General features: G+C 41.3%; 1 protein-coding gene across 2 annotated transcripts; it reads left to right on the top strand.

Annotated features, from left to right (window-relative positions):
- The first annotated feature begins 2,635 nt into the window (after positions 1–2,635).
- On the top strand, positions 2,636–13,580 carry smad4a (SMAD family member 4a). Of its 2 annotated transcripts, XM_056432034.1 has the most exons (11): positions 2,636–2,962; positions 3,694–4,041; positions 4,147–4,321; positions 5,589–5,618; positions 5,704–5,907; positions 6,495–6,596; positions 6,889–6,939; positions 7,029–7,212; positions 7,333–7,501; positions 8,193–8,331; positions 11,571–13,580. In XM_056432034.1, the coding sequence occupies exons 2-11, from the start codon at positions 3,802–3,804 to the stop codon at positions 11,780–11,782; spliced, it is 1,506 nt and encodes a 501-aa protein (XP_056288009.1). In that variant the 5' UTR covers positions 2,636–2,962; positions 3,694–3,801; the 3' UTR covers positions 11,783–13,580. The 2 variants fall into 2 exon arrangements, with proteins under 2 accessions (XP_056288009.1, XP_056288010.1); XM_056432035.1 differs by lacking the exon at positions 6,495–6,596.
- Positions 13,581–13,638: the final 58 nt, after the last annotated feature.

Raw genomic sequence — 13,638 nt, 5'->3', positions numbered from 1 at the left:
CTAAACATTTTGACCTGCAGTGTTTAAACAATGACGAAGGGACTTTTCATTTTGGGGGCACTGACTATTTGTATGAGAAAAGGAATGAGTTTTAACTGATGAGTTGTCTGTTTTGGGAGAGATATGATCTTTTGCAGGTGTGCCATAGTATTTTTCTAAACCATCTAGGTTATTTTGGCAAATGTATTTAAAGCTTTGAGAATGTCCTTTTTTTTTCTCGAGAGATGAGCCACAGCAATCGAGAAGGAAGTTTTCATTTTGAGGACACTGACTATTTTTATGAGAAAATGATTTGGTTTTGAAGCTTGAGTTAACTGTTTTGGGTGAGATATGACCTTTTGAAGGTGATCTATGTTGTTGTGCTGAACCATATAGGCTATTTCACCAAATGCACTAAGAGCTTTGAGAATGTAATTTCTGTTTCAAGAATTGAGCCAAAGCAATGGAGAAAAACTGTAACACAAAAGATGTACCCTGAGTGCAAAGTTTCAATCGGATACAAGTTAAGTTTGTGCTTTGGGTTATTTCAGTGTGGGTGCTGGAACAGTGTATACTCACGTCATACCAAAATCTATACGTCACAGAACTTTTTGTAAACAATTTTTAGAAATCTACATTTTAGGATGGCCACCAGATTACAGTGCTTTGCACTACTTATCGGATGCTGTATGCTTGTTTTGTTTTTGTAATATGAAATGTATCTTAATTGAAATTGTAATTAAATCACAGGCTTGCCAAAAATATTTATAGTTGAACATGCTGCATGATTTGTAAACAGTACCATGTGTTACTCAGCACCGGAATTGGAGCCGTTGAAATTATTTATGGAATGTGACACATTTCCTCGTATTTGCTTGCCAAACTTTAAAAAAATATATTTTATATTAATATATTGTCTGAAAAATGTCTCTTACCAAACATGTCTGTCAACTGCTGTGAAATATTTCCTCACACCTCAGCCATTGATATTCTGCTTTTGGTTCTCGCACCAATATTGATGTTGTTATGGCTGTAAAAATAAAATACCTGACATAAAAAATACTTATTGAGCAAGTTTTGATCTCTTGTCCACCCTGTGTCATTGTCAGGTAATCGCAGCATTCCCTACGTAACACTCTTAATCCCCATTCCTCCCGCGTCACATGCTTGGCGGGCCTCTCTGCCTGCTTCCATGCCACAGTGATAACGAGGTGTCAGAGCCTGGAGTCTTGTAGACCATCACTCAGGATGAGATGCCACTCCAAGTGGCAGCATTTGTGAGGTGAGGTGGTGTCAGATTCCTGGTCTCCAACGCCAACATGCTCTATTGACAACCCTTTGCTTGTTGCCCTCCCACTTCCTTTTTTCTGACACGGGCATGCCGAGGCCCTTATCACGACCGCAGCAACCGTACAAATGGAAAAACTACATGTCACATCATCACTTAGCTTCTGCTGTTAACAGTCGGAAGCCGATAACAATGATGGAATAACACTGTTGAACTTTCAAACTTGATTGGATCCTCAGTCCGCACACATATTTACATAGGCCAAGTACGGAGAGCAGAGATATCAACTGCCAGTGAACAAATTGATTCCTTGATTTAATTATTTGTTCATTATGACTTGCTGTATTTTGGGGACTGGACAAAGATATTGGAGCGAGGAGAAGATGGGGTGTATCTTATATTTAATTTGATTAAAAGCGAAGACCCTCCCCCACAGAGTATTTTCTTTTGACTCTCATTTTGACTTGAAAACAACTGCAATACTATTGCCTAAATAGCTACATATATTAATGGCAATAATAACAAAATGGTAAAAAATTCTGTTAAAAGAATTAGTTTTATTTTATGGAAGACAGAAGAAAAACACTGCTTTGATCCACAGCCTTTATAAACAATACACTAGTTTGTTTGATGAAAGTAAAAGAAGAAATAGTTTGACTGTTAATGAAAAGATACATACAAGTTTACACAATCTGCCTTTTCTTAAAGTATCAGTGGCTTTACCTAACTCTCACACGGTATCTGTCAACAACACAGCTGAGCAGGTTTATGAGATGAACATCATAGACACATGGCTAATCACATTGAGAGATATAGAGGAGAGAACATGAGAGAGAATTGGACACGAGACTATTTTTATTTATTTTTAGTTATGTCACACTATGTTATAACCACAAGGGGGAGACTTTATATTACAATAAAATACATCACACCACAAAAGTCTTGTTGCAGGGCCATATTCTTTCTATTTTGTAATATTTGATCAAATAGAATAGTGCTCTGTTAGATCATGTGACACTTGGATCGCACACAGGTTAACTTCATTTAAATAATGATGTGTCTTCTGAAAGCACCAGATCTTATTTAGAGACTAATAGCAAAGGGGGTGAATACAATAGGTTTTTGTGTAGGTCCAGTAGGCCTACATGTGATCCAAATTAAAATCTATTTAATTTAAGGCGTGAAGTATTTTGCAAGACACTATATGTATGTACGTATACATGTATGTAGGCTATGTAACGTAATATGGTTTGCAATCAATACGGGGTTTTGATTTCCTAACGAACAGTAGCAGCACCACGCCTGTCATATTTTACTCGCGCATGCGCATCGAGAGCATGGTGGGTGTGGAGCATTTTTGTTGTTAATTTTCGTGGCCAGTTAACCATTAATGTGTTGGGATATTATGATAATGTCTTGTTGTATACCGTTTTAGTTTGATACGGACTACACATACACTGGTATGCAATGAATGTGTCTGCCGCTGTAACATTTCACGAGGTGACGCTCTTCAGCCAGCGAGCACGCGAGGAGTTGAGGGTTTCTAGCTAGTTAGTTAGCTTAGCTGTGAGCGAATGTGCTAGTAATCTAGCTTAAATATTAAGGCATGTAGCAAACGTTAGAAAGCACATCAACATTCATCACCTCGAACCCGTGGGACTAAAGCTACGTCGCAGATTAACCACCAAGTCCACGGTACGTTTGTGTCTATATTGCGTGAGTTAACTCGCTAACAAGAATGTAACTTACGTCAAGCCTAGCGAGGCTAACGCCAACAGTAGCTAAGCAATGTGAGCGAGCTTTTTACTCCTCAATATATACTAAACATAGGTATTTATTTATACAGTTGCATGTAATAACAGTATTATAATTCAGGCCAGGTTGGGTTGCACACTAAGTTACCGAGACACTGTTTATTGTTCACTGATCTAAATCGTATTATGATAAATCCACTAAATAGTTAGCGAGCTACATTGAGGAAACACAGTAATTTTTCCCATGCTAATGTTTTGTTTTCCATGTCAGCCTTTAATTATTGACGCCCAGCATGACTGTTTGCATGAGTGAACATCAGCTGTCAAGTTGTCATCGCATTTCACAGTAAACTGGGAATGCTAACAGAATATTACATGTCAGATTCCCAACATATGTAACTATATTTTACGAGGCTTTGAAAGTTGCCCAACAACTATGTTCTGTTACTGGTGGCTAAATGTTATTTTACTGCCATGTAATTTCAAAGGTACGTTAGATTGGCTTTGAAAAGGCCAGAATAATATGATTAACTATTCTCTTCCTTCACTCCAGTCATGGTGATGCACCTTTTTTACATTGAGTGCCACTTTATGTATTCCTAATGCAATGTGCATTTTGGTTGGCACACCATCTGAACTCTCGGTAATAAGACACTGCCCTTTCTGTTTTAGGATGCCACAGTGCAGTACAGCAATAGCACTTCCACGTCACACGTAAACTGGTCAAGGCATAAAGGATCCAACTTGAACGTCTCCCCGAGGTCGAAGCCCAAGAGCAAGATGTCAATCACAAACACTCCCACAAGTAATGATGCCTGTTTGAGCATTGTGCACAGCCTGATGTGCCACCGACAGGGAGGGGAGAGTGAAAGCTTTGCCAAGCGGGCTATTGAGAGTCTTGTCAAGAAGCTAAAAGAGAAGAAAGATGAGCTTGATTCCCTGATCACAGCCATCACTACAAATGGAGCTCATCCTAGCAAGTGCGTAACCATACAGAGAACTTTGGATGGACGACTACAGGTATAGTAGCAGATATGCAGTCCACAATTGGTTTAATAGTATTCTCCTTCTAATTGGAGGACAAAACACTAACTATCTAATTATATCTTCCTATCTGTGCTGTAGGTTGCAGGGCGCAAAGGTTTCCCCCATGTTGTCTATGCCCGACTGTGGCGATGGCCTGATCTACACAAGAATGAGTTAAAACACGTGAAATATTGCCAGTATGCCTTTGACTTGAAGTGTGACAATGTCTGTGTCAACCCCTACCATTACGAGAGGGTCGTCTCGCCAGGCATTGGTAAGTAAGCATCACAGGTTGGTTAGACGACTACATATCATCGTTTTAGGTTATTGATGAACATAGTCCGATGCTACAGACACACTGAGGGATTGTGCAATAGTTGGTGTTTATGATTCAGCCCTTCATGAGAATTAAAAAGTTGAAATTATTACCTGGACTTGGATTTTTTTAGTACATGGTCAGGATATACAGTGAATATAAAAAGTCTACACACCCCTGTTAAAATGCTCGGTGTTCGTGATGGAAAAAAGTTGAATCTATAACGTGAACAATTAAAAAACAAACTGAAATCTTTTAGTGGGAAAAATAACAAATGTACAATAACCTGATTGCCCAAGTGTGCACACCCTCTTATAATTGGGGATGTGGCTGTGTTCAGAATAAACCAATCCTATTCAAACTCATGTTAAACAGCAGTCAGTATTCCCGTATTCTTTATATGTTTGGGTTATGGGGTAGGGCGGCAAGGCGGAAGCCTTTTCTTATGATGAAAAACATCCACGCCTGGCTAGATTTTGCAAAAACATTAATAAAGTCTCAGAAAAGCGTGTGGGTAAATGTGTTATCGTCTAAGGAAACCAAGGTTGAACTTTTTGGCATATCGCCCCCAAAACAACATACTCACAGTGAAGCATGGTGGGGGCAGCATGATGCGTTGGGGCTGTTTTTCTTCAGCCTTAGTCAAGGTTGAAGAAATTCTGAACAATTTACCACTCAATTTTGGCACAAAACCTTCAAATTTCCGTTAAAAAGCTGAAGATGAAGAGGAATTTCTCCTTTCAGCATGACAAAGACCACAAGCATACATCCAAATCAACAAAAGCATGGCTTCACCAGAAGAAGTTTAAAGTTTAGGAGTGAGCAAATATTGCCCACTGAAGATGTGCCATGCTAATAGACTCCAATCCCAGAAGACTCGGTGCTGGAATAAAAAGTATAAGCTTAAGGGTGTGCATATTTTTCAATTTGATTGTTCACGTTGTAGATCACATTAAGGTGGAAAATACGAATTTTCTTTTGACATCACAAAAAACGGGGTGTGTAAAATGTTTATATCCACTTGCAGATAGTTTTGTTTGTCATTTTATCACTCTTTATTCCACAGCACCTTTAAAGAATGTAGAACAACATATTCACTCCTGATACCGAACATTCTTAGTGATAAAATGCTGCAGTTATAAGGTTGAGAAAATTACAACGCATGTTCTGTTGAATAACATCGACTGCTCGAGTGACATATCTGTTTCTTCTTCATGTTCTGCAGACTTATCGGGGCTGACGCTTTCGGGTTCAGGTGAGCAGGTGACAACGTTTTCCTGTTTGTTGGTTGAAGATTCTGTGGACCTTTCGTTTGACCTTTGTCTGCTATCATCATGTAGTTCCACTCCTGGTCAAAGATGAGTATGACTACGACATCCACCAATCTTACCCAAGCTCTGAAAGCCACCTGCAGACCATCCAGCATCCCCCGTCGAGGCCCAGTCCACAGGAGAGCTTCCTCAACCCCGCCCTACTCCCCCTCTCAGAGGGCAGCGGTGCAGCCTCAACCTCTGCTTTCTGTTCCATCAGCGCTGGACCCTCAAGTGAGATACTGCACAGGGAATACACATCCATGCAAAATATAATGCAAGAGACACTCTCTTAACCCTCCTGTTACCTTTGGGGTCAATTTGACCCCATTCAATGTTTAACGTCGGTGTTCTTTGGGGTCAATTTGACCCCAGGCTGTTTTTCACTGTGCCAAACATATAAGAAATATCCACTTTTTTATATATTTAAAGGGCTATTTAGGTAGTCAACAAACAAACATAAAGTACCTCACACTTAAACTTGAGAAACAATATTAATTCTAATAATTTTCTGGAGGTTTTAATTGCTGGTGTCAAATTGACCCCGAGGGTAAAATATGTTAGTAAATGTGAAGGTAACAGGAGGGTTAAAGTGATGCTATCAAGTTAAAAAACCCAAAAGCTCTAAAAGTATACACTTTATGTCATTGCAAAAATATTTTAGAAGGGATTGCCTGTTAAGTTTGACATTTTGATTGAGCAAAGCTACTTTTCATGCAATAAACAACTATTTTTAAAATGTATTATGATCTGATCCGCCACACGGACTTCAAGTTGGCACAAATTGGGCAACACAACTATTTAATTATTTATATTTACAGATCCTAACTGGAGCAGAAACAGCAGCTTCACCCCTGCAGTACCACAACATCAAAATGGGCATCTGCAGCATCACCCCCCCATGCCTCAAACAGGGCATTATTGTGAGTGGAAGGAAATTCTGCTCACATCAAGCATAAAAAATCGTCCTTATCGTTTCTTCTATCCGACAGACCCTTCTAACAAGATAATTTACACTCGGATGCAATGTACCATATGTTGAAATTGATTTGATAAATGTGTAACAGTGATATGTGTGTTGTAGATCAAAACTGTTTTCCCCAGCAGACTTTTCTCATTTTTACTGCATGACCTGTGGCGCATGATAACACATCATCTATTAGGAAGGTGTAGTTTCCTGATTGCTTGTTAAAAAGTGATGTTGACATGTTGCAGGGCCGGTAACCAACGAAATTGCGTTCCAGCCCCCACTGTCCAACCACCCTGGTGAGCATTGAGCTGCAGATGAAAGACGATCCACGTATTTAACATACGTGTAACCAATTGGACTTGGGTTGTGTGTTGGTTTGTTCCAGCTCCAGAATACTGGTGCTCCATCGCGTACTTCGAGATGGATGTCCAAGTCGGGGAGACCTTTAAGGTGCAGTCCACATGTCCGATAGTGACTGTGGATGGTTACGTGGATCCATCAGGAGGGAATCGCTTTTGCTTGGGCCAGCTGAGCAATGTCCACAGGACAGAGAACATCGAGAGAGCCAGGTATATCCTATTTACTGCATGTTGTAGGTATGATGATGCGTGACTAACAGTAATGCACAGTTTCGGTTTAGCTCACTTTTCTGACTGTTAACTATTTATTTCCCTCCTTTCTGTCCTGAGGCTCCACATTGGCAAAGGCATGCAGCTGGAGTGCAAAGGGGAAGGAGATGTCTGGGTGCGCTGCTTGAGTGATCACGCAGTGTTTGTGCAGAGCTATTACCTGGATCGAGAGGCTGGACGCGCCCCCGGAGATGCAGTTCACAAGATCTACCCCAGCGCTTACATCAAGGTGAGGTTGCAGGACAATGGCCGTTCAAAGGAAAGCTAGACAATCCAAGTCGGTGTTGCTTTTGGCGCTGGCTGCCTTTACAGTTCATGCACACCACAGGGTTCGTACGGTTATGGAAAACCTGGAAAAGTCATGGAATTTTAAAATGGTCATTTCCAGGCCTGGAAAAGTCATGAAAAAAACTTAAATCATAAAAGTTTTGGAAAAGTCATGGAAATTTGTTAAAATCACATGTTCATTTACGCCGAGTTTGAAATAATGAAAAAAAGAAAAAAAAGAAAGACGCTCAAAATATAAGCCGGCGATAGCTCTCAATACGCTACATTTTCTACAGTTTTCATGTTTATACCGAGATTTCAGTTTGGTCATGGAAATTTGGTTAAAAGTCATGGAAAAGTCCTGGAAATCCATTGGTCAAAATGTGTAAGAACCCTGACACCAATAACCCAGTCATAATGTGATTGAGGCTCTGATGCGAGGAAGATTGGGCCATGGTAAAGAAGTAATGCTCTCATGTTGATGAGATGATGTTTAGTTGCAGTCGCCATAGTCTCAGAAAAATATGTTCAGCATTTGCTTTTAGTTGCATCATTCAACGGAATCCATCCCATGAATGCAGACTGTGACGATGCTGCTGTGTCCATGAACGTCTCCTCGTCATACCTCAGCGTTTGTCTCTGTCCCCTGCCAGGTGTTCGACCTGAGTCAGTGCCACCGGCAGATGCAGCAGCAGGCGGCGACGGCTCAGGCAGCATCCGCGGCCCAGGCAGCGGCCGTGGCCGGTAACCTTCCCGGGCCCGGCTCCGTGGGAGGCATCGCCCCGGCCATCAGTGAGTGTTCAGACTGCTGCTCTAACTTTTCACTTATGATTGCACAGCGATGTGAGCAAGAGAATATTATAGAGCGGCATGAACTGAAGGAAAGCAACCAGCAGTGTCTGTTAATGAGGAAGAAAATAAAAACGGGTACACAGGCTTTATTTTATACATTGATAATTATTTAGTCAGCGTAGCTGAAGTATTTGGACAGACTTTAATCATTTTAATTTATCCATGTTTTAACCATGCAGTGGTGTGGCGGTGCAACTGTATTTTTTTAGGAAAATGTGGATAGTGGGTCGGGATGAAGCATCCGCTTAAGATACATTTAAAGGGCCGGATACATTCAAAAACAGCCCAACATTGATGTATATGGTTTTGCAAGATGCGTTTCTCTGTTCTGAAACTCAAAAGCATTTGAGTTCTAGAACATTTTAAGAGAAAATGTCACTAATCCTAAAAGGACAAAACCCAGTTTTAATGATTTTTGTCAGATTTCATAATGTGTTGATATGAAAATGTATTTATTCACACTTCAGTTCCTAAGATGGAAGAACTGTGACTACTATGCCCTGCGCCTCATTTCATTTTTTCTCATTTCATTTGAAAGTTATTGCTTTAATGACCACATTAACAGTGAGTACATACCAATCAGCTTGCTTTTGCATTAGCTGTGTACTTTGAACTGCTCAGCTTTGACAATTTAAGGTGTGGATAAAGATAAAGTTCCACATAGCTAACGTTTACATCCAGTGGCGGCTGGTGAAATTTTTTGGGGGGGGGGCGCAGTTGGGCGGCACGGTTTAAATAGCACTCCACAATAAGAAGAAAAGAGGTTTTGAGTAGAATATTGTAACAAAGCTTTATATCAAGAACACAGTGCTCAACACAAGCTTCTGCTAGCTATGTTGCTCGCGTACCTGCGTGGAGGTGGAGGTGGAGCTCCCTGGCAGGGTTGCCAGGTCTGTGAGATAAAACCAGCCCAAAAACCAGCCCAATATCAGAACTCAAAATATGCCCGTGCCAAACCATATACACTGCTTTTAAAGTCCAACAGCATTGCTATCATTGCCAAATGTATTGTAATATCTACAAAGTAACAACATATGTTTAGTTTGCCAGCATTAAAAGCAGTTTTCCCTCAAGTTATTTCACCTAGGTCCTAAAATGGCCTTGTGTAATTAGATACAGTATATTATCATAAATAAAATGTGTGTACGTGCTGATCTGGAGTCAGTTTGGTAGGATTTGGGTATGAATAAATTATTTCATTTAAAATATGGATTTTTATTTAAAGATATTCATGTAATTTGCATGCAAAATAGGTCTACCCGAACCAAGGACAACAAATTCAACCCGCGCAACACTTCAAAAGTGGCCCGATTCCGCAGGAAAACCGTGGACCTGGCAACACTGCTCTGTGGGCTGAGGAACATACGGGTCTCTGATCTGATCGAATAATCCAAGCGTGCGCTTTTGTGCTAAAAGATCCGGTTTCATCCGCCAATGTGAAGCGGTCATTGCCAAAACGACTGAAATGTTGTATCGATGCCGTACACACACGTTAGACCAGCGCCTCGAAAAGGGAGGGCTTCTCTCCGTGATAATGGCGATATATTATATTTTTTCACATTAACTTAAGTGGTTGTTGACAGGCTTACGGTCTCCTACACACATTTAGCGCGTCAACACGGTATATTTACTATTTAAATGATTTGGCATATAATGTTTTTTGACAGGATTTTTTTTTTCTTCTTTTTTTTTCATCTCCAAATTTTAAGAGGGGCGGCGCACTAGCGCCCCCTATGGACGAACCGCCACTGTTTACATCGTTAAAGGGTACCTGTTGAGATCGCGAATATGTAGCCAGATCAAAAGATAATGTGTTTCTAAAGGTTATTCATGCACTGACGGTCCAGTATTCAATAACAATACGTAGTTTAGGCTGTTCAAAGTCCCTCAACTCCGACATGCGACATTGCACTGGTGCTTGAATATGGCGCCGGTGGTGTGACGTCAAATCGTTGAGAGATCGACAGCCAGCCACAGCGGATGTGTTCAGAAACCAATGTAAACAACGTCGAGCGCTCGCAAACAAATGCTGAGAACTTGATAATAATAAAGAAAACGGGCGAAATATGGACGATGAAAGATTGTCAGATTCAGCAACTGGATACTTGTATGAACCATTAAAAGCAGACTATCCCCATTTAGTTAATTGTGACAGCGATGATAGCGATGATTCTGATGAAGTTGATGCCGAAGGACCGCCGGTCCAGATGCTTCACCGTGCGGACCGTGCACGCAAGTCGGCGGACGTTTGGTGCAGTTGTGGGAAATGTGTGCCACAAAAAACAGACATAGAGTGCATTTGTTGTAAAGAACACAAACTTATGTCCGATGATATAGTGTCATTAGACCTCATCTGCTTCACACAAAAGCGTGAGCTTGATAGCTACATCGCGCATAAGCCAGCGCTGGAGATGTCTTTCATTGATGCAATGTTCGGCCGACATGTTCGGGGGTGCTAGTGACTTTTTCTTTGCTCCGTCCGTCCCGATGCGCGCAAACCGGTGTCGGGAGCTCCGCGCACGAGACGGCGGGCAGAGGACTGTCAACGCAACACGTAGAGACAGAAATGACGTGCTGCTGCTGTAATGTGGCGCTAGAGAAAGTGACAGGGGGGCGGGCCAATTTTTTAATGTCATGCGATCTACCAATACTACGCTGCGATCGACTGGCAGGTCGCCGCGATCGACGTATTGAGCACCCCTGATATAGATTGTGTAATTCTTGAGGCCACCGATCTATCCCAAGAAGCAACGCGTGTAGAAGTGGCTCCGGATTGGCTGAATTCCTTTCAACGACTCTACGTCATAGTGACCTTTGACATGAGTAAATAACTGGCAAGATGTCTGCGCCCTGAAGCGTTCACGGACTCAGAATGTTGACAAAGAAATGTAAAGCCTCGGGCTATGCGTGACTTGTTGACAATAGCGGCGGGGAAAATATGATTTATTTGATGCGCCTAATGGATGTAGCACGTTGTTGTTTTGGGCTACAGGTACCCTTTAATATGTTCTGTGGGCTTCATCTCGAATGCAATGAAACATGGCTGTCCTGATGATAATGGGAGATATGCATTTTACAGTTGTGTCTCTCTCCTCCGCTGTGTGTTCAAACTTTACCTGCAAGAGCAACTTGGCGAACATCTCGCATCGATCTAAACGTTGCCTGTAATTCTTCTGCAGGTCTGTCTGCTGCCGCCGGCATTGGGGTCGATGACCTGCGCAGGCTGTGCATCCTGCGGATGAGCTTTGTGAAAGGCTGGGGGCCCGACTACCCACGGCAAAGCATCAAAGAGACACCTTGCTGGATCGAGATCCATCTACACCGAGCTCTGCAGCTGCTGGATGAAGTTCTGCACACCATGCCCATCGCTGACCCTCATCCCCTGGACTGAGCCAAGAGACGGGAACTGTACAAAGTAAGCAGAGAACAATCGGACTTTCTGACAAAGCACTCCACCTGTCGGCCTGGGGGGCCGCAGGGGGGCCGAGTAGCTTGTGGAAGTATGAACAAGGACTTAAAGGGTGGCATTTAACTTCTAACGCACTGCTGTTAAATCCAGCGCGACAAGCAGTTGCTCGTATAGGGAATGAGACTCCAGGTCTGTAAGCGACAGTGACTTCCCAACAACAGCTGGAGGAACGTGTGAAATGCAATGGGAGGAGTGGGAGCACTCCTGCTGCCGAGAGAAGGAGAAAGGTCTCCACAGCCAGATTAAAAGATGCAAAAAGCCTCTCAATTATTAAATTAGCCTTGGGGCAATACAAAAGAAATGCAGAACTACAAGAGAGTCGTGTCAATTGTAAAATAATTCATACTCAGCCGCCGTCATTTTTTTCCATATGAACAATTCAAGAATTTAAGAGTGAGAGAGCCACCGTTAACGAACCGACAAAATAAGAAAAAGCTGCGCACAATGGGAGGCCTTGAATTGGACGGAAACATCGGAACATGCAAAATCGATCCGGTGCTCCTCCACTGGCTCCGCTGCCTGTGCGGCTTCATGGAAGTTTTCTCCTCACGAATCAAGACATTTATGTAAAATCATGTTCATTATTACTTGTGTTTTTGTAAGATGTAATCTTAAATATCTTTCAATGCTGACAGTCCTTCTTTGATTTGTTTTTCTTTTATATTCCCCTTTTGAGTCGTTGTTTTACCGATGTAACGAGCATTTGAGAATCCCCTTTTAGCGGACCTCAGCTTCTCCTTCAACACCATCAAACTTCCATTATTCTACTGCCAGTTGAGGCTCTTATGAGATTACAAAATTAGATGTTTTTCAAATGCTAAATTGACAAAGAAATGATTAAATAATTTCAAATGAAACTGTTATAACACACATTGTAATATTATTTATAATTGTCCTTTTAATATTTGATGCCCACATAGTGTCCATTAGCACTTTATTAATTTTTAAAACAGTATTGTTTTGTTTTATAGTCTCATGCATGGTTTCTTGTTGTACCCATATAATTTCTTATCAGAGTTGAACATTTTTAACATTTTTTATCCATGACATATTCATTTCACATTTGCACATCTGCTTAAAATCAATTGTTTCAGCATCAAACAGCCGGCCACAGCAGGGGTACAATGTGCATTTAGCTCAATTCTTGCAAACTGATGACGATTTGGATCAAGTTATGAAGCAGGAATGGTTTATGGAATTGGAAATGTCGGGATGAATAAAAAAACGCCTTTCAAACCGACAGGCAAATGAATCTTTACTCAAAAGCAGCATTCATGGGAGGGCGTCTCTCAGCAACCGCTGAGCGAAGGTCAAGGAGTTAAGGAATCAACTGTGAGGAAGAGTAAGCCATATCGACGCCAAATAGATCGGAAGAAAAGTGAGACGTTATCAGACTGCAGTGGTTTCATTGTAATGTTGTTTCTTGAAGTTTGGTTTTAATCATCAACTGATTGATTTCAGTTTTTGCTCAGCACAAATCAATATTTTGGTATTTGGAACTGGTTACCTACAGCTGTTGCAGTATTTTGTATCTATATCTCTTTTGCTACCTTTACAGTGATGAACCACAAAAGAATGCTGTACAATTTTCAGGAAATGCAACTTCATGCTCATCTTAATCTTTACAAGTGTGTTACATTTTAAATATGTATGGAGTTTGAATGATATTGGTGTTTATTTGTACGAGTATGGTTGAATAAAGTTCAAGGGGCTAACACTATTGTTGTGGTTTCGTGACGTTTCCTTTGTTTGGAATCTGAGTCAAAATGATGAGAGGA

Source organism: Pseudoliparis swirei, chromosome 15, assembly GCF_029220125.1.
Source record: "Pseudoliparis swirei isolate HS2019 ecotype Mariana Trench chromosome 15, NWPU_hadal_v1, whole genome shotgun sequence".
NCBI classification, from domain to species: Eukaryota; Metazoa; Chordata; class Actinopteri; order Perciformes; family Liparidae; genus Pseudoliparis; species Pseudoliparis swirei.
This window is presented reverse-complemented; position numbering and strand designations above follow the sequence as displayed.